Source organism: Alnus glutinosa, chromosome 12 (assembly GCF_958979055.1).
Source record: "Alnus glutinosa chromosome 12, dhAlnGlut1.1, whole genome shotgun sequence".
Lineage (NCBI taxonomy): Eukaryota > Viridiplantae > Streptophyta > Magnoliopsida > Fagales > Betulaceae > Alnus > Alnus glutinosa.
Genome location: NC_084897.1, coordinates 40,044 through 60,427, shown reverse-complemented (window position 1 = coordinate 60,427; position 20,384 = coordinate 40,044). Strand labels below are relative to the sequence as shown.

The window sequence follows — 20,384 nt, the reverse complement described above, 5'->3', positions numbered from 1 at the left end:
ATCATGAGATACACGATCAACATCACAACCAGGAATAGAGACAGAAGCGCTTCCATTGCCAGTAATCACCTTCAGATTACCACGACCCCTACCCTTACCCCTGCTAGGTTTCTTAGCCATACCCAAACCTCTCCGCCCACAACAAACACTACAAACTACAGAACAATCATCAATCCAACCAAAATTGAATGAAAACAAACCTGCTCTGAAGAGAAGAGCGAAATCCGGTATAGATTCCCGGTAGCAACGCGCTGTCACGCGCCGATCAGATCAAATATCTTCCTTTGCCGCACAAACCTTTAGAGAGGAGGTGCTGACATGGCGAGAGCCGACTCCAATGAATTCTTTATGTCAATGGTTACTTATCAAAAAAATAAATATGTCAATAGTTGTGATTTTAAGCAAGATGGTAGTTGGATTTTTACGCTTAACAAACTCATGATGGCTCTCTATTTAAATTAGTTATTACAGGATATATCCTAAAAGAGGGGAAAGGCATCCGTGTTGATGTTAGACGCAAATTCCTTCAGGATAAAATATGACATTAGTGAGAAACAACCACAATCTAACCAGAAAAGGCAATGTAATTAGGTTACACAGCACTTAACAATGTGATTTGACGGAAATACATTCTTGCTATTAAAGAAAAGATTTATTACAAATAGCAGAACATAGTGGATGAACCGCTACCCAACAGCTTGTCTAAAATCCGCATTCCTTTAAAGTAGAGATGGCAAGAACTGCTATCCATTTTACAAAGTATAGAGTGCTGAGTTACGAGTAATATAGATAATCGAAGTTAAGCGCTAGCTATCCATTTTCTAGATGATTGATTTGCAGATTAGATGCATGTTTTAATTAAGCAAAAACAAAATACCTAATTAATTTGACCAAGATCGAAGAAGAAGAATGAGCAATCGATCAACAATAATACCCACATATTGTTTTGTCAAATCAAAATGAATCAACAGTAACAACTAACTAAATAAGCAAAAGTACTGATTACCTATGATGCGCAGCAATTAATCTGATACTGATAGGCACTTCGTTGTCCGATTTGATGGATTGATTGATTGATTCTGTTTGCTATACGCTCTACAGACAGAGACTCGAAAAGAGCGAGAGAGAAAGAGAGAGAGAGAGAGAGAGAGAGAGAGAGAGAGAGAGAGAGAGAGAGAGAGAGAGAGAGAGAGAGAGATAGACTTTTTTTCTTTAGCTGAAAAACTTCAATTTATACAGTTTACCCAAATTTTTGGAATTTTGAAACGCACGCCAATCTTGTCGGACACAAACCCAAAATAAATACTAAAACAAACAAATTTAAGTCCAAAACAGTTGGTTACCAACTTACCGCTCTAGTGGTATGGAGGAATGTTCAAGCCCAACATGAATAAGAATTTTGAGCCCAAATCCAAAACAGAGTAGCGTGAATTTAGAAGTTAAAAAGGATCTTGTCCAAGCTTTACTTGAGTTGGAATGAATCAACTCTAGGCCAAGTTTGAGCCCAAGATTGATGAAGGCTTTCAAGAGTAGAGCAATGCTACTCTTCACGTTCATTATTACACCGATTGACATGGTATGGTTCAAGTGATTTTTCTTTTAAGTGGTTGACATGTAAAGTTACTTAAAACAAACTACGACGGTCAATGTGAAAAATAACATTATTCTTTAAGAGTATGTTTGTCCTAAGTCTTGTTGAGTCATAATGCCAAAGATATAAAGCCTCGTGTGAAAAGGAACATGATAATGATGAAAGTCTATTTGGGTCGTGGCACAAGAGCAACATTTATGACCCTTTTTTTTTTTTTTTTTTTTTTTTTTAAAAAAAAAAAAAATGATGGTGTACCTAGTCCCATTGGACCTATAAGGCTTATCTACCCCAAGGCCCCTCGAACTCGAATACAGTTAAAGTTCTCTGCTACTGAAGTGCCCATGAGGCTCGCCTGCCGAAGGCTCAACAACCTACTAGTACAGACTGAGGCCAACGAGCTAGGAAGAGGCTCGCTAGTCAAGCCCAAGATTAGTCATATTCTAGAACTAGGATACACTTGTTCCTCAATGAAACACACCACAACTGATTCCCTCTCTCACCAGGTTAGATAACGACTTTCTCACACCATAAATCTCCCTCGATATACGCTCACACCCTTAATTGCATAGCCTCAACAATATTTGATTCCCTCACCAATATTCGAGTGTGAGACTCCCAAACCCTAGCAAGGAGCGGCGGGAATGACAAGCCGTGATCTCCCGACAATCTTATAGGCTATTTTCTCTGAAAATAAATGCTACCCATATTTTCATGGATTTGGATCATCTCTAATTGAAATCAACTGGAGAAAGAGTTTACCATTGAATCCAAAAATATAATAGTAATCCATTCAAAATTCAGTAGTAATATTTAGTGACATGTCAAGAAATGTGTAGCATTTCACTCTCAAATGAATAAACCATTGCTTAGTACAGCAACAAATTAAAAAAGAATGTTTGAAGAAAAACTTATGAATAAATCAACCTTAATACAGTTTGTCAATAATTTATTGAACATGCTTATCAAATAGCTTCTTGAGTCGAATATAATTACTAGCACTTAGGAGTTATTGATCATAAAGATTTTATGATCAATCAACATTAAGAGTTAGCCAAGGAAACTTGAAAACAGAAGCACTACATACTCTTTCACCAAGGAAAAACAGAAGCACTACATACTCTTTCACCACCATAATGCGATATATGATTGCTCTCTCTCTCTCTCTCTCTCTCTCTCTCTCTCTCATTAATTAAAATTATTAACATTTATCCCACTATTATAATCTATTACTAAAATTCTAAGAAATTAAAAAAAAAAAAAATTTAATAATTATTTTTACGTAATCATAGACCTTTAACTGGGCGATGTCTCCCCCTTCCCTAACATGAATTTGGATTCTAGACTATGGATGGGTGTGGTTGGGATTCAAGGGAAGGCTTCCCTTTCCCCCGGTCTAGAGTTCCATCTTTGCTGGTAAGTTGGGCGGCCAACTAGTCTACTCTTTGCTAGAAATAAAATCACTTTCCAGGCATTGGCAGCTATACATAAATTTAATTTATGAGCATTGCTATACGCCTTAAATCATTTATCTATTCTAAGGTTGTTACAAAGATGTCCAAGTTCCGGCCTCGCATCCATCCACGATGTGAATTCCGTCTCAGCTGCAGAAGTGCAGTAAAGGTAAGACCTGAAGGTGATTAAGAAGAAATACCGCCTGTAGAATGGACAAAAAGAACTAGTTACATATAACACCATTATGGGAAGAAAAATGCTAAACTTACAACTTTTATCAGAAAAAAAATAACATTTTAGTTTGAGTAATGCTAGACCTACAACTGGCATATAACTCTATTACATGTGATTGGAGTCACGTCAGCTATTAAAAAAATTATTTGACGCCCTATAATCACATGCTGACATGTATCAACAAATTGTAAAAGAGTTGTAAACTCACGTATTTTTCTTTTAGTTTATACACTTGACATTAATGTATCCACTAAATCCATGAGCAACTTCCATTAAAGCGACATCCAAATAATAAACTACACGCATATTAACCCATTGCTAAGCAGCATGAAAACTGAGGGGATGCAACCTAAACTACTAAACTAGCCTTAACTTTTTCAGACCATTGACTAAAGTCAGAAGGAAAATGTTATTTACACTACAGGGGTACAACAGGGGCACAACACCCCCTCACATGGGGGGGACTCCACACACTGGGACCCACCCCCATGTGAGGGGGTGTTGTGTCCCTGTAGTGCAAATAACAAGCCCCAAGCCAGAAATTGCTCAACACTATTCATCCCAAACATGATCTGGTGAGAGGCAAGAATTATAAGATATGCCCCTCACTTAAAATGTAGACCATTTGCCACTGTCAACGGACAATGAGCATAACTAGATGTTGTTCCACTTTAAGTGCTTTTAGGGTGAAGATCATGGATACTGCTAACCACATTCATAGGGAGATTCTTTTTTATTATTTTTTTAGCTATGACATTTCTAATACTTAAGCCAACAAAAAACAAAGCTCAAATGCTCAACATAAATTTCTGCTTTCTCTCTGAAAGTAGCAGCAGCAAATACTGGCACTCTTAGAAAAATAGTCATCAGGCACCACCACCATGCATGATGGCGAACCACCTCTGCAAATGTTCACTCCCTTAATTTAAAAGCTTACACTCATCTAATACAATTAATGGAGGAGGTCTGTTGCCTGCCACAATGAGCCCGCTTACCCAAAGAAAAGGCTGTAGTGAAAGAGGAATAGACTTACCAAAAAGAAAGAGGAATAGAACAAAAAAGCCAGTTATGGCTGTTAGACTCAATTGCTGAGGTACATGAACTAACCTTAACGCCTTTACACCCATATCCATGAGGTAAGCTCGGTGCTCATCATCAACATTTGGGAACTTCTCAAGTTCCTTATTGTAATCAAGAATATCACTTTGTAAATGCCCTGCACCTGCACACCTTTAAAATGAAGGAACCAGCTCAGCACCGTCAGTTAAAAAGAGTCAATTTTACGATGGTGCCAACTCTCAGAAAGTATAAGATAAAACAAAAGGCAATTGATAACATGAACACTCAAATCAAAAGTACCATTCAATTACAAAGGCATTTTGTCTTCAGCAAACACCAATCCCTCCCCCCCCCCCTCCCTCCCTCCCCAAGGAAAAGGGGAGAAAGAGATCCTACGATAACAACTATTACAAGGTCAACTTATCACCATTTCCAGAAGATAAGGAGTTTATACATGAGTACTCAAGAAATGACATTTGAGTGATCAATAAATGACATACCTTTCAATAACAATGTCAACATCTGCTTTGCTTTGGGGACCATACACAAGTACTCTTGTGAGGCTTAGTATGTCACGGTAATCACCCATCCTTCGTGTTTCTTCATCAGAAGCTCGAGAAGGCAAGTTCTCTTCAGTCATAGAGGGTAGATTTGTATCAACCAATGACTCTGGAATTTTTGATGCAAAGTTTGTCTCAGCACTAAGTCTAACACAAATGATTGCCATTGCATATGCAACTCCTCCAAACCCTGTGTGCGATACAAAAAGGTAACACCCTGCAGCACTATATAAAAAGTCATTGTTAATTTTATCTCATTACTTAATTGAGTAAAAACTACTCATACAGCTGGCTACATCAGATATTATGCAGTATAACAGAGACATTCTGTAAAACTAATGACCCGGTCACCTCAGCTGGTGTAGCAGCCTTCCGATGGACAACAGCTTAAAAAAGTTTTTATTTTTTTATTTTTTTATTTTTTTTTTAAACAAAAAAAAGGACTATCACTGTAAATCTAAATCGGTCCAAAGCAGAAAGTTCAACACCTGATCATATATCATGAACTTGGGTATAAAGAAAATCATTGCTATAATCATTATCAATACTTTTCTTTCTAATGATCACGTGACTGACCTTAAATAGCTTGTTAATTTTGATTAAGGAGAGAAGAATAAGAAGATGCAGAGAGAGAAATTAACCTAAAGAATTTGCTTGTAGATGGAATTGAAAAGATATGAGGCATGGAGAATTGGGAGGAAAGAAATTTTGGATTGGATTTTGTGGGACATAGGGATAAATTTGTAATTAAAAATTGGAATCTTCTACTAATAAGATCATTTGTTCACTACTCTTTAACAAAAGGGACCTGTGGACATTTGACAGCCAGAGGTTGGTTGGAACATAAGTGTAAGGAGAAACTACATTTACCCCCCTCGATGTACCATCCTTGTTGCAATGTCCCCGCCAATCTTTCAATTTGATTAATATACCCTACTGATCTACCATTGAGATTTTAATGTTCTCCTTTTGTCCCCAAAAAGACAAAAATACTCCTAAAGAATCCAACAACCAAGAAGAAAACAATAAGGGCAAAAACAAATTTAAAAATTTATAAAAAAAATAAAATAATAATAATTAAAAAAAAAACAGCCGATGATATAGTTATGACCCACAGAGAGATGGTGCAGCGGTAGGTCACCAGCTGACCCAAGGCCATGCCATGGGTTAGGTTTTTTATTTTTTTTTTATTTTTTTATTTTAGGGGAATTTAAGTCTTTTGGAGGGCAAAATGGAGGACATTGCAACCTCAATAATAGATCAGTAGGGTACATTAACCAAATTGAAAGATTTGAGGGAACATTGCAAATTGGGTGGTACACTGAGGGGGGTTAAGTGTAGTTTCTTCTAAGTGTAATTATTAGCCGTCAATGAAACTAGGATGCAGCAAGCTGACACGATTCATGACTACTATACTACATTACTGACAATTTAATAGCCAGATTGCCGATAGCACACATGTTAGGTATGAATACTTACTCATCTTTACAGCACTGGATTGCATCAACATCAGAAGCTAAAGCCTCTCTCTCTCTAGTCAATGGTATTCTCCTATAAATAATATTATAACCCTCATCTTTCAGAGCAGCATATACTTCAGCAGGTGTCTTCACATCATCTGCTAAGATGTTTTCCCAGTATCCTATGACACGGGACTGATTTAATGCTGGACTAGATTCTTCACGATGTAAAAGCATCCGTCCACCAGACTGTCTGACCTCAGACAATATATCTTCTTTTAGACGTGCCTCCATGTGTTCCACCTGCATAAAGAGTACAAGAACATGGGAAAACATGCTGTGGCTCATGACTTGTTTTTAGAATAGCATAACAATCACGGTGACATACCACAGGACCAGTTATTCCCACGTGCTTGAGTGTATCAACTGGCTTATTTAGCTCCCTCAGGACAAATGGTGTGCCATTAATGTAAACAACCGCTTCTTCCCTCAGATCAGTTAATATTACTTTATGAGCAACAGATCCTTCTGCTTTAGGCTTGGCACCTAAATATGCTAGCATCTCTTTTGCACCAGCAATTGTTGGAGTTGCCATGCTATACACAGGGAATCTGTCTACCTGAAACAAATGGAAGTTTTAGGCTTTAAACAGTGTAGAAACTTATCATAGTGTAGAGTTTATCTCTTCATAAGCACATCCTAAGCCGGTTATAAAAGAAACTTTTCTTATTTATATACTTTTCAAATATGTAAACTAGAAAACATATCGGAATGTTTCACAAATGGCTTGACCTTATCCAACCAACAAATTGGGCCTAAAGAAGGCCTTTCGCCAAGCTTTAGCAAGGATGCATAACATTTTGAGAATAATGCATCAAACAGTGTAGTGAAGAAGCAATCCTATGAGATCTGGCTGTAGTTGACATGTCTTTGCTTTATGGCCTTTTACCTGCCTACAAGAGCACACATTACATTTACATATTCATACTCATAATTACGTGCATACTTTTGTGAAGTATTAAGGCTATGTTTCACCACTTAATTGGACTGCCTTGTTCATTACCTTACTGACTGCATCTCACTAGTGTGGTACAGATAAAGATGGCCCTCCTTTTGTGTGTTGGTGTGTGTTTGTCCATGCGTGTGTGGTTGAGCTTGCAATCATGCTTCAGCTCAGATGCAAATATACTAAAACACCAATTTAATCAAAGTGCAATGCCTAAGGACTAAATGAACTTATGATTTAAAACTCATAAGAGATGCCCATTCTACTTATTCATAATCGATCCAGTAGGTTCCCATTGGATAATTTGTGTTACCTCATGGCATGACAAAATTAATGATAATTATTTGCTTTTGGTGTAATTATATACCTTGTAAACATGTGGTGCACCATGAATTGGTATGTGGCTGGAAGTTCTTTGACCGGGAAAGAAGTACATTTTCAGTATAGAACCTTTCCCCAAAACAGAGCCGTTACGGGATTTAACAGTGGCATCCATCACTGCATCACCATGGTGGGATTCATGTGGTGCTCTCAACTCCTCCTGAGTTCCAAAATCAAAATAAGGGATGCAATCATCTCCAACTCATTAAAAATAAAATAATATAAAATTAAACAAAAAGAACTACAGTGTCTAAGAAAAACTGTTTCATTATGCCCTTTGACTCTCCAAGTCTCCTAGTAAAATAATTAATAAATCCAAGTCTCAATGAATAGAAGAGGATTTACAGGGACAGTAAAAAATCGCCCAGGCCTTAATCGTATGCTCCACTTCATAGCTTGGACCTCTGGTCTCTGATGCAACCAATTCTTAAATGTCATCCTGGATTCTCCTTGCCCACAAAATCCATCAAAAGCTTCACTTCCAAGATATGCTGCAAACGCAATTAAACGGAAGTACCGCTCTAAATACTCAGCACCACGGTTCAACGCAACCCTCCTAACCCTGGGCTCAACATGTTGTTGATTGAATACCTTTCTATATTGCAGAACCGCTTGTCGTATGTTTTGCAGGGCAGAACATCTATCAATAATAGCATCTAAGGCCTCTCGGCATTCAACCCCATTATCAAACAATCTTGTTATCTTCCATAACAACAGGATGTCATTTATGCCAAAAGCCCGACCTTGCTCCTGTGTAGATCTTACTTTTGTAGTACAGGATGCCGATGCAGAAACACTACCTCCAGTTTCTTCACCGCTTGAAGTACCACCATTCACGTCTTCAGTGGTCATATCATCGATCAGAATTTTGATGGGTCTTCCATAATCAATTCGAAGTTTCAAAAGGCAAGCAATTACAGTACCAGTGGTCGTCCTTCCTCTACCCATCTGTGAGTATCAAAAAATCATTTAAGGTAAACAAATGAAAAGGAAGAGAAAAGAAAAGAAATAGGGGGAAAACACACACACAAAAACACTCAGAAGTATATGAGCATCCCACATACATGTAAAGCAAAAGCAGCTAAGAAGGAAAACTTTAACCTGGCAATTGAAAACAAAAGCAGTATCCTTGGAAGCAGAAGCAATATTCACCGCCAATGTGTCAAAGTCAGAACTTTTGGGAGCTTTACCATCAGTGATGGGCACACGTGCATACTTAATGGGAAAACCATCAGCCTCCAAGCTTTTGAAAACCTCAAGTGGGGTCTGAATAGCGTCAGAATTCACATGTTCCCAAGCATCAAATATTTGCCCATCATTTGTTTCATGAATAACCATTATCGCACCCCCATAGTGTTCAGCTTCTCGCAGGATATCTTCCTTTAATCGAGCTTCCATTCTCTCAACTCTCTCACGATCAATGCCCTGAAAGCAGCAACAAAAATTGCAACTTCACCAACAATGGCAAGTGAAAGTTGGGAACCAAGGAGTGCTTCAAACAAGGAATGTTCTGATTGAATTGGATTCTATCCCTGCTATGGATCCTACATGTATGTCTGCATGGCTTTCGTGAATAAAAAGTAAACCCCCCCTCCCCCCTCCCCCCCCTCCCCCCCCAAAAAAAAAGAGGGCATCAGTTTGGTTCCCAGCAAACCTGATCTGAAATTATCGGTCAGGTTCAATGAGATAAGGTTTTTCCACGGAATTCCTCTTACAACTGGGCCTGGTATACAAGGTTCTTGTCATTGTATTTGAGTTATGTGAGAATGAGTCCTTTGAGTCTATTGGAGTGAGGTGAGAGTTGGAAGAGCCATGTTTGTGTGATCTTGTCCATTACTATGAAACTTACTATCTTTGCCAGAGGATGCAGGTGAAAAGCCAAAATGTATCATTACCTGCTAATTGATTTGTCATAATCTTAAAATATTCTCTATTGGCCATTTAAACCCCAGATCCTAGGCCTTGGGTCAGCAAGGAGCCATGTCCATGCAGGAGAACAATATTTTTTGAAACCTATTACTTACTAGTCAAGCACACTTCAGAAATGTCCCCAATTTTTTTTTTTTTTTCCTTTCCAATATTGTATGCTGCTCCAACGCAAAATGGACATATAGTGACAATATGATGTGGATTTTCTACATTTTTGCACAGCAAAGAAAAAAAATTATAATGGTCTATTAGATACTAGGGCATAAACCAATGAACATTACATTAGCAGACATAATGGTAGTGACATTTAGATCCTCTAACAAGCAATGTAACTGAGCATCATACTCTTCTTCAACTTCTCATGCCAGCATTTCATGATAAGGCTGCTGCATATTCAAAATACACATTTAGTTTTGAAAATATGTACATGGTTTGGTTATTAAATGTCCCTTTACGTATTAGGAGTAAAAGCAATAGTAATGTGACCACAATAACTTCTGGTGTCTAATAACAAAGTGCTCCAAGCCAGATCCACTCCTCCATATTCCACTCCGATCAAGTTGATATCAATATAAATGAAAACTATAGATTTTACCGTGTACTCCAGCATGTTTTTGTATGGTCTTTCAACTTCTCGGAGAACAAATGGTTTTCCATTGATGTAAATAACAGGTTCTTCTCTCATGTTGTGCCAAAAAACAGGGTGACCGCCTTTAGAACTTCCAATCCTCTGAATGACAGATCGAATTCCATCAATGGTTGGATTTGCCACCCCATAGACCGGAAACCCAGGAACTTCTCTAAAATTAGGCGCACCCTCCACTCTCTCTGGTAAACTTGAGTTTTGACAACCAGGACAATGGTCACTTTTTAAAACAGTTTGACTTCCAAGAACCTCGCCATTTCTCAGGGCAGCAACTACACCCATCTCACAAGGGCGGCCATCAGCAGATTCGGCAATCTTCATCAGAGATGGCTCTAAAGTTGAATATCCAAGGGCACCCATTGGATCTCTCCTGAGCAATCTGCAACAAGACACAATTGCAGTGAAGAAAAAAGTCATAGTCATAAAGCATTAAAAATATAAAGAACACATAATAATTGATCTGAACAAATGAATTGGAGTAAAACAACATATCACGGTAAAAAATCCATCAATAACTAGATAGATGCTTCGTACACATGGACACTACATTATTCGCATGTTCGAATTTCCTGGGATGCCCTGTCTGAAAAACTTAAATAACAAATGCTTATTAACTTTTACCTGCGAATAATGCTATACAGTTCTGGCCTAGCTCTCATCCAGTCAGCAAAACTGCTCTGACCAAATGAACTAGAACGGATGGCTGCTCCCTCTGAATGAATATATACAGCAAAGCATATAAGAAAGTAGTATCTTTCCAAGTACTCCACAAAAAATGAAAGTGACGCCTCCCTTTTCATCTCATCCGGTTGACGTAGAATACTATTGCGATAGGTGGCAATTGCTTCGCGTAAGTTCTGTAATTTAAATAAAAGAAACACATAATATGACATGAAAATAAACCTTACAGCTACAAGGCAATAAAATGGATATCGAGGAAGCAACTAAGGCAACAGATAAGCAAAGAAAAAGTTTATTTCAGACAAAACTTTTATGAAATTAGAACATGAACTTAGAAGGTATACCAGAAGAGAGTAAATTACAGAACCATACCTGCATGGACGCGCACTTGTCAATGACTTTATCAACTTGTCTTTTGCCTTCAACACCGCCCTAAAGACATGTCACTATTTATAAGAACCTTTGAAAAAGAAAATCTACGTCTTAATCTACAAGCAACAAGAGCAAGTATCAAATACCTCTAATACTCGAATCAGGCTTCTTATGACTGCATATTCTCCTCTACGAATTGCCTCTTCTGAATTTGTTAAATGGTCATTAACATTAGCACCAAATTCAGAAACTTTCCCAATGGAGTCGGTTCTCGGTATACCTATTTCATGTGCAAATAACTTACAACATTAAAAGATGTTATCACAACGAGCAGCATGCATTGGTCAAACCGTATTAATACAAAAAGTAAAAGGACTACCAGAAGCTCCAATTCGGTTGAGATAAACCAAAGTCGCAATCACCATTCCAGTTGTAGTCCGTCCACGTCCCATTTGACAATTGAAAATTATCTGTGTGTTTATGTCGATTTGAGAAATTTTATGAACCTGAAAATATAACAAAAAATAAGTTTATCAAATCCAAAAACCCCGTAGAACAAGTCCTTTAAGTCAAACCCAAGAATGGACTAACCATAACTAAAAAATTCAATCTCATAAAGCTGTCCAATGTTGTCAGAAACTCATCATTACCTCACTAACTGTTGTCAAATCAAACGACAATGGTATGCCAATGCCTAACTTTTAAATATTTCTTCTGATAAGAAAATAGAATTAGTAAAAAGCGCGAGAGGGAGGGCATGGAATCTCAATACATGAGACAATTTTACAAATTAACTCTGAGTAATAAAAAGAAAGGGTTCTCTCATTCCCAGACAAAGAAAACTGGACTGTGAGGGCCTTTTTTTATTTTTTATTTTGGATAAGTGAAAGCTTTTCTTAATTACACCAGAAATTTAAATAAGAAAAATCAAATATTAGCTCCTCTCTATATCAATATGTACTACAACATTTTTCAGCTGTTTTCCCCATCTGTCAATTTATGGCCAAACCTCAAGTCATTCAGTGTGAGCTTGATATCTTTTGATTTCAGATTTGATACATTGTGTGAAGCCGGCCAGAAAGTAATAATACCAATCTCATTGAAAGCGTGAGGCGCTCCTAAGTATACAGAAAGTGTACAATTATACAAAAGGAACAACCTAACTAGAAAAAGTAAAGCGAAAAAGAAAATCATTAAAACTAATCGACAAAGGAGACATATACGCTGCCATCCAAAAATACAAAGTTTCAAAGAACAAAGATATAATATCTTCCATAGACCTCTCCCTATCCTCAAAATTTCTATCATTCATTTCCTTCTTTAAACACCAAAAGAGGCACGTAGGCACCATTTTCCACACCGCAACGCTCCTTGGCCTACCAAAGGACCACTAACAATCATATAAATCAATGACACGTCTAGGCATAACCCAGGATATCCCATAGCGATTGAAAAGAACACTCCAAATAGCAGAAGTCACATCACAATAAAGAAGGTGGTCCACAAATTCCACATTCCTCTTGCACATCCAACATATGTCCATCACGATGACGTGCCTGACAAAATATTATGTGAATGGCTCAATAATTTAGCCTTGAGTTCTATGTATTATATAGACTTTACAAGGATGCTATACATGGAAAGGAAATAAGGTCCCGCATGATTCTAGCCCTATACATGTAAACTATAATCTGTCAAATATATATGCTAACTATACAAAATAATAAATGGAGAAATAAGGAAACAATCGTGGGATAAAAATAAGGAGACAAGAAACAATTATGGACAGCTGTGCTGTCCATTGACAGCCCCCCTCAAATTGATGCAGGGTGATCAACAAGCATCAATTTGCTACTTAGGAAGCAATGTCGATGACGAGTGAGAGCCTTGGTGAAGATATTAGCAATTTGTAGATCAGTGGAAATATGTGGAAGAGTGCTAATACGAGCTTCAAAGGCTTCCCGGATAGAGTGACAGTCCACTTCAATATGCTTGGTGCGCTCATGATAGACAGAATTGGCCGTGATCTGAATAGCACTTGTATTATCGGCATGTAGAGGTGTAGGATCGGTCTCAGAAAAATCTAACTCAGCAAGCAAACCGCGAAGCCAAATAATTTCTGAACAAGCAAGAGACATTGCGCGGTACTCAGATTCCGTAGATGACTTAGAGACTCTGTCTTGCTTCTTACTTTTCCAGGAGATCAAGGCATCACCTAAGAACACACACCAACCAGTAATGGAGCGACGAGTATCCGCACAACCAGCCCAATCAGCATCACTATAAGCGGCAAGACGAGTAGAATTGCTGGCAGGGAAGAATAAGCCACGGGCAGAAGTATCGTGAACATAGCGTATGATCCTACGGACAGTAGTCAAATGTAGATGACGGGGAGTCTGAAGGAACTAGCTGACTTGCTGGACAGCAAAAGAAATGTCCGGTCTAGTAATGGTGAGATAAACGAGGCTACCCACCAACTTCCGGTATAAACTGGGATCAGCAAGTAAGTCGCCCTCCTCTTTGCGAAGCTTGACATGTAATTCCATGGGAGTATCAACAGAAGGAGCCTCTTGAAGACCAGCTGTAGCCACCAAGTCACTGGCATACTTATGTTGATTGAGGGAAATGCCGGGGGGACCACGATGCTCCTCAAGACCAAGAAAATATGTGAGAGACCCAAGATCTTTCATATGAAAGGACTCCGAGAGATGAGTTTTGAGCTGGTCAAGTAAAGTGGTATCGGAACCAATGATCACAATATCATCAACATAAACCAATAAAAGAACAATACCCATGTCGGATTTCCGAAGAAACAAGGAAGTGTCATACTTGCTTTGCTTGAATGAAAATTGTAATAAAGTGGTGCGGAATTTATCAAACCAGGCCCTCGGAGCCTGTTTGAGACCATAAAGAGAGCGACGAAGCTTACACACATGTGAAGTCGGAGAGGGAAACAATCCTGGAGGTGGCTTCATATAAATACACTCTTTAAGATCCCCATGAAGAAAAGCATTTTTGACATCCATCTGATGTAGGGGCCAATCACTGGAAGCAGCAAGGGCGAGAATCATACGAACAGTCGTCATTTTAGCCACTGGAGCAAAGGTCTCTTCATAATTGACACCATACTCCTGATTATTCCCAAGAGCAACAAGCCGAGCTTTGTAACGGTCCAAACTTCCATCAGATCGAACTTTGACTGAGTAAACCCATTTGCATCCCAGAGGCACAATAGTAGGAGGACAGGGCTCAATGTCCCAGGTGTGATTGGCCTCTAGAGCGGCAATTTCTTCCTGCATAGTGTGTCGCCAACAATCATGCTTGGCATCATGTGAGTAGCAGGTGGGGATATCAAAATTGGCCAATGTAGCAGTAAGAGCTGAAATAGAATTGCCAGAACTGGAAGAAGGAAATCCATACCTATCCGGAGTGACAGACACTCGAGAAGAGAGACGAACCAAAGGCACAGGAGGCGCTGCCATTGACTGAATCTGGAGCGTGGTAGGATCAGATACCGGGTGAGCCACTAGAAGAGACTGTGGGCGGGAGCGTCTTGTATACACAATACCTGGTTTAAATCGAGAACTGACAGGAGGAAGACCTGAGAGCTACTCCTCAAAGGAGGGAAGAACCATAGTAGAAGATGATGGCATGATACAGGAAATAAATGTTGGTTTTCAAAGAAAATAACATCCCTAGAAATGTGAGTGCGATGTAAGATAGGATCATAGCAAACAAATCCCTTTTGACACACACTATATCCCAAGAAAGCACATCGGATAGATTGAGCAGATAATTTATGTCGCTCATGAGGAGGTAAATGAACAAAACATACACAACCAAAAGTACGAAGGTTATCATAACTAGGTTGCTTAGCAAATAAGCGAAAATAGGGAGACTCCATATGTAGGACTTGAGAAGGTCAACGATTAATTAAGTGAGTAGCAGTTTTCATAGCCTCTACCCAAAACAAGGACGGAACAGATGATTCTAACAAGAGAGTACGTATCACATTGAGGAGATGACGATTTTTGCGTTCGGCTACTCCATTTTGTTGAGGAGTAGAGGGACATGAATGTTGATGAAGAATACCCTTAGACGCCAAGAAAGCCTGAAACTCAATAGACAAATATTCACCACCGGAATCGGTGCGTAATGTCTTAATAGAAGAAGAAAATTGATTGGCAACATACGCAAAAAACTCAGTGAAAGTACGAAAGACCTCAGATTTAGAGCGAAGAAAGTAGACCCAAGTAAATCTGCTATGATCATCAATGAAAGTCACATTGTATTTAAATTTTTCATGTGAACTCAGTAGGGAAGGGCCCCAAACATCACTATGGATGGTCAAAGCAGTGAGATGCCCGACTAGCATGCAAAGGGAAGGGAAGAATTTTGCTTTTACCAAGTTTGCAAGAAGCACACTTAAGAGAGAAAGAATAACGGTTTTTATTACCAAGTAAACCAGAGTTCAATACATGGGATACGATCTGAGTATTGAGATGGCCCAAACGACGATGCCACACCATACTAAGATCGGAAACATTATTACAAACAAAAGACTTAATAGAAGAAACTGGAACAGGCAAAAATAGTGGAAACAAGCGCCCCACTTTAGGTCCCTTCGCGATCTGCTCCCCCGTTACCTGGTCCTGCACAACACAACCATCACCAGAAAATTTAACATCACAATTGTTTTCAACTAATTGGCCAATAGAAATAAGATTCGTGGAAAGTTGAGGAGCAAGAAACACATCAGTGAGCGTAGAAGAGGCATCTCCGACAGTAGCTATTGGCAAGGAACTGCCATTGGCAATCTAAATAACAGATTGACCATCATAGGGCCGAACATGACTCAAAGCGGTGTGAGTAGGAGTCATGTGATTAGAAGCTGCCGAGTCCACGTACCAGAGTTGAGGGGAATGGTTACCTTGAAACCCCATTGCTGATAAGGCCAAAATGAGAATCTGTTGCACCATTGCTGGAGTGCAGTAATCTGGTGTAGGAGGGGCAAGAACAGAGGATGCATCTGAAGGAGAGACAAGAGCGGCAGAAGGCATGGCAAGAACCGAAGTCTGAAATGCTTGGGCCGGACGATTCTGGGGACGAATATGACATTCTTTAATAATGTGACCCTTCTTCTTGCAATAAGAACAGAATTTTTTAGGACAATTAGCAGCAATATGCCCAGATGCCTTGCAATAGAAACACTGCAAGGTTCGAGAATGCATAGGTGGTCCACGTCCTTGGGCGGAGAAGGCCACAGTTGCAGGCCTAGAACTGCCATGAGATTGCTCCAAAATAGTTTGAGTACTAAGACGTTGTTCTTCGCGAAGTAACTCACCAAAACAAACATCAAGAGAGGGAACAGGAGATCGATTCAGTAAAGAGGAGCGAACGGATTCATATTCTGGACGAAGTTTCATAAGAAACTGATCACGCTGGGTAGGGGCGTGAAGAGTCTGAATAGTGGAAAGGGCAGCAACAGGAACTTCCGCGGTAACCAAGGCAGCATATTCTTGCCAAAGAGTCAAAAATGCCGAGTAATAGTCTTGGATGGAAAGACTGCCATGCTGAAACATGGCAATTGCATGTTCTAACTGAAAGCGACGAGTATCATTATCCTAATGATAAACCTTCTTCAAATAAGCCCACATGGATTGAGCAGAGCGATGGGGCCGCAAGTGGGTGACAATATGAGACTCCACTGAACCAAGAAGCCAGGACATGATACGTGCATCAAGCACAGCCCATGATGGAGAAGACTCGTCAGCCTTAGATTTTTCAGAAGTGGATGATGGTTCAACATCTGTGCCATCAATATGACCCCAAAGTGCTTTGCCCTTGAGAAAAAATTCAAACTAAAATGCCCAGGTAGCATAATTGGTGCCTGTAAACTTAACACACACAGAGCAGAATCCATAGAGAATAAATAGAACCCGAGAGTGACAGACTGCACTGTTGCCCAGAGAAGTGCCGAGAAAACCACCGAGAATGACAGATTGCACCGCCACACAGAAGTGACCGAGAAAAAACCACCGATACCTCAAACAGAGGCTGCCGAAAACACCAACACAAGTTGCAGAAGACTGTTCCGAGAGACTTGGGCCAAGAGGATTGTGCCGAGAGTGACAGACCACTGTGCAGTGAGTACCCAAACCAGCGAAACACCAGATCCACCAAGGGGAGACTGTACCGACACCACAGGACCACACAGACTGGTCCGATAGACTCAGACCAGACCCAACGAGGAGAAAAAAAAAAAATCACGGGTACACCACAGACCTGACCGAAACCCACCAGCGTCACGTCCGAAACCGAGAAGAAGGAAAAAAAATGCAGGGAAAGGAAAACTTAGCAATTGGGCTCTGATACCATGACAAAATATTATGTGAATGGCTCAATAATTTAGCCTTGAGTTCTGTGTATTATATAGACTTTACAAGGATGTTATACATGGAAAGGAAATAAGGTCCCGCATGATTCTAGCCCTATACATGTAAACTATAATCTGTCAAATATATATGCTAACTATACAAAATAATAAATGGAGAAATAAGGAAACAATCGTGGGCTAAAAATAAGGAAACAAGAAACAATTATGGACAGCTGTGCTGTCCATTGACAGTGCCGCCTCCTAAGATTATTCAAAGTGAGGATCTTCTCTAGAGCCGTCGACAACTGACCAGAAAACATAGGAGCAGGATATTGCAAGTATGTGCTAGCCATGCATATCTGTATGTTTTTGTTCCAAGTCTTCTTACAATCTAGGCTAAAGAATATTGGATAGTTAAGATCTTATTCTATTAGGGTTTTTGTTTCATGGTGCATTTTGGTTCATTAAGAAACATATCCACAGGATAGGAAAGAAAAAGTCGCCTCCAAACTTTTCACTAACATAACAATGAGGCAATAAACTATTGAAGGCTACTACTTTCATTCCATTCTTTCTTTTTTTCTTTTTTCTTTTTTCTTTTATTTTTATTTTTATTTTTTAATTTTTTTTATAATTCTATCTTTATTAGAAGGCGCAAAAGGGCACAGCCCTCATACATAGGAAGTATACTTTCATTCCATTTGTTAAAACTTTGTCCAAATAAGACACTAATGTTGAAAATGGAAACTTTCCAAACAGCTGATCTGATTGTATCTGATTTTATTTCCATTTATTTCTCATTGATTATATTCCATATTAAATTGTATCATTTCTCTATATAAACACTTATAACAGAACGATTGATCATCAAGAAATAATAAAATTGAATTCTTCCTCGAATTCTTTCAGCTTTTCAACTATTAAATGTAGCAGAAAATTATCAATAAAATGAAAAATGGATGACTCGTGATCCCAAACCAACAGGCTTTGTCTACTTCGAAATCATAAAATTTAAATTTAAATTTAAAATGTGAAAACTGACCAAAATATCAAAATCCATCTCCTTCGGTGATTTTTCGTCAGTTATAGGAACACGTTCATAGTCAACAAGGTACCTCTCTACTTGCAATTCCTCATACACCTACACCAAGAGAATAGGCTTTAAATAATTCCTGAAAAAACTGGTGGAATAACCCTGCTTTCCAAATCTGAGATGAGTTCCAATGGTGCTACCTCTAGCGGTGTCTTTACAGAATCACAAGACACCGGTTCCCACTGGTCCACCATCTGACCATCTGGCAGTTCATCAGTGACAAGGATCTTATTTCCATATCTGCTATGTCAGATGCGCAAATAAAATTTGCTATCATACAAATCAGGAGGCATCAATGGTAAAAACAACAGTGTGTCTTAGGTAAGACAGTATAGATACTACAGAGTGCATCAATACAATATACCTTGCAGCTTCCATCAAGATATCTTCTTTCAATCGAGCTTCCATTTGCTCAACCCTAGCCCTGTTGATTCCCTGATTAATATCAAAAGTCAATCAAGTTGCAAACAGACATAAATTACAGTGAGTATTACTTTACTTTTGCCGGCAAACCTACAAAAATATGTGTGTTTCTACATTTCTATGTTTAGAAAACATATTTGAAGTGGAATCCATTATACACAGGAAAGTTACAGTCATGGTTCTCAGAAAAATATTTCATTTTTACTTGTCAGTTTATAATCCTAGTGATTGTTGGATTTATATGCCCATTCTAATAAGAGAGTACATGTTCAAATGACTTATATTTAACAAGTAACAAAATTTTGCAATAATGATATACTGCTTTATTCATAAAAAAAAAAAAAAAAAAAAACCAACAACTAACAAAATTTTATTAAAACTGTGAAAGGTGTAGAGCTAATAAACAGGAAGTTTACAAAGCATTCTTAAGATAGAGGAAATAATCACAAAAAATAGCTAAATCCTAATTTAGAATTAAAAAGAGAATTGAAAACTAGGGGAAGAAGCCATTTAATTAAAAGGTGAGCACAAAGAGTTTTTCATGTGGAAGCTCAATACCATCAAAAGTTCAATTGTTCTTAAAAGATTTATCTGAATTGTGTTTTCAACCGTGTTGTTCACTGGTTGATTGCACTTGTATATATAGAGAATCGGTCACAAGAGTTTGAGATAGAGAAGGTTTCTATCTAGGAGAGTTTAGAGAGAGATAGAATTACACTATAGGATAGACTTAATTTAAACCTATTCTAATCTAATCAAATACAACCGGTTAGAGTTCTTCTCTAAGTCTAACTGGTTTGTTTACAATTCAAACTTTAAAAGTTATCTCTTATCTTCAGTCGAAGATAAGTGACCTTTAGCACTCGGACTCTTTGACAAGAGTCTGGGTGCTTTAACATCCCCCCTCAAGGTCAACGGGGAAGCTTGCACGTTGAGCTTTGAGCAAAACCATGGAAACCGATTTGAAGCAATGGTTTGGTTAGAACATCAGTGATTTGCTCTTTGCTAGGAATGAATAGAATTTGTAGAGTCTTGGCAGCAACATGATCCCAAACAAAGTGGAAATCAATTTCCACATGTTTGGTTCTAGCATGGAAAACCGGATTGGCTGCCAAGTATGT

The 20,384-nt window shown here is 38.7% G+C and overlaps 1 protein-coding gene across 2 annotated transcripts in view; it reads right to left on the bottom strand.

Annotated features, from left to right (window-relative positions):
• Positions 1 to 2,486: 2,486 nt before the first annotated feature.
• Positions 2,487 to 20,384, bottom strand: part of LOC133852491 (uncharacterized) — a 36,566-nt gene continuing 18,668 nt past the window's right edge. The window contains exons 4-20 of one of the 2 annotated variants that reach the window (XR_009895952.1): positions 19,205 to 19,275; positions 18,981 to 19,080; positions 18,790 to 18,888; positions 11,751 to 11,877; positions 11,518 to 11,651; positions 11,372 to 11,431; positions 10,940 to 11,175; positions 10,268 to 10,697; positions 8,845 to 9,168; positions 8,089 to 8,691; positions 7,730 to 7,903; positions 6,745 to 6,975; positions 6,376 to 6,659; positions 4,837 to 5,121; positions 4,385 to 4,507; positions 4,215 to 4,284; positions 3,063 to 3,245 (exon numbers count right to left, since the gene is read on the bottom strand). Coding sequence is in view for 1 of the 2 variants with exons in the window: in XM_062289256.1 (XP_062145240.1) it covers positions 3,113 to 3,245; positions 4,385 to 4,507; positions 4,837 to 5,121; positions 6,376 to 6,659; positions 6,745 to 6,975; positions 7,730 to 7,903; positions 8,089 to 8,691; positions 8,845 to 9,168; positions 10,268 to 10,697; positions 10,940 to 11,175; positions 11,372 to 11,431; positions 11,518 to 11,651; positions 11,751 to 11,877; positions 18,790 to 18,888; positions 18,981 to 19,080; positions 19,205 to 19,275 (3,414 nt within the window). In the remaining variant the exon portion in view is untranslated. Of the gene's footprint in view, positions 3,246 to 4,214; positions 4,285 to 4,384; positions 4,508 to 4,836; positions 5,122 to 6,375; positions 6,660 to 6,744; positions 6,976 to 7,729; positions 7,904 to 8,088; positions 8,692 to 8,844; positions 9,169 to 10,267; positions 10,698 to 10,939; positions 11,176 to 11,371; positions 11,432 to 11,517; positions 11,652 to 11,750; positions 11,878 to 18,789; positions 18,889 to 18,980; positions 19,081 to 19,204; positions 19,276 to 20,384 lie in introns of both variants that reach the window. The other variant, XM_062289256.1, reaches the window with a different exon arrangement.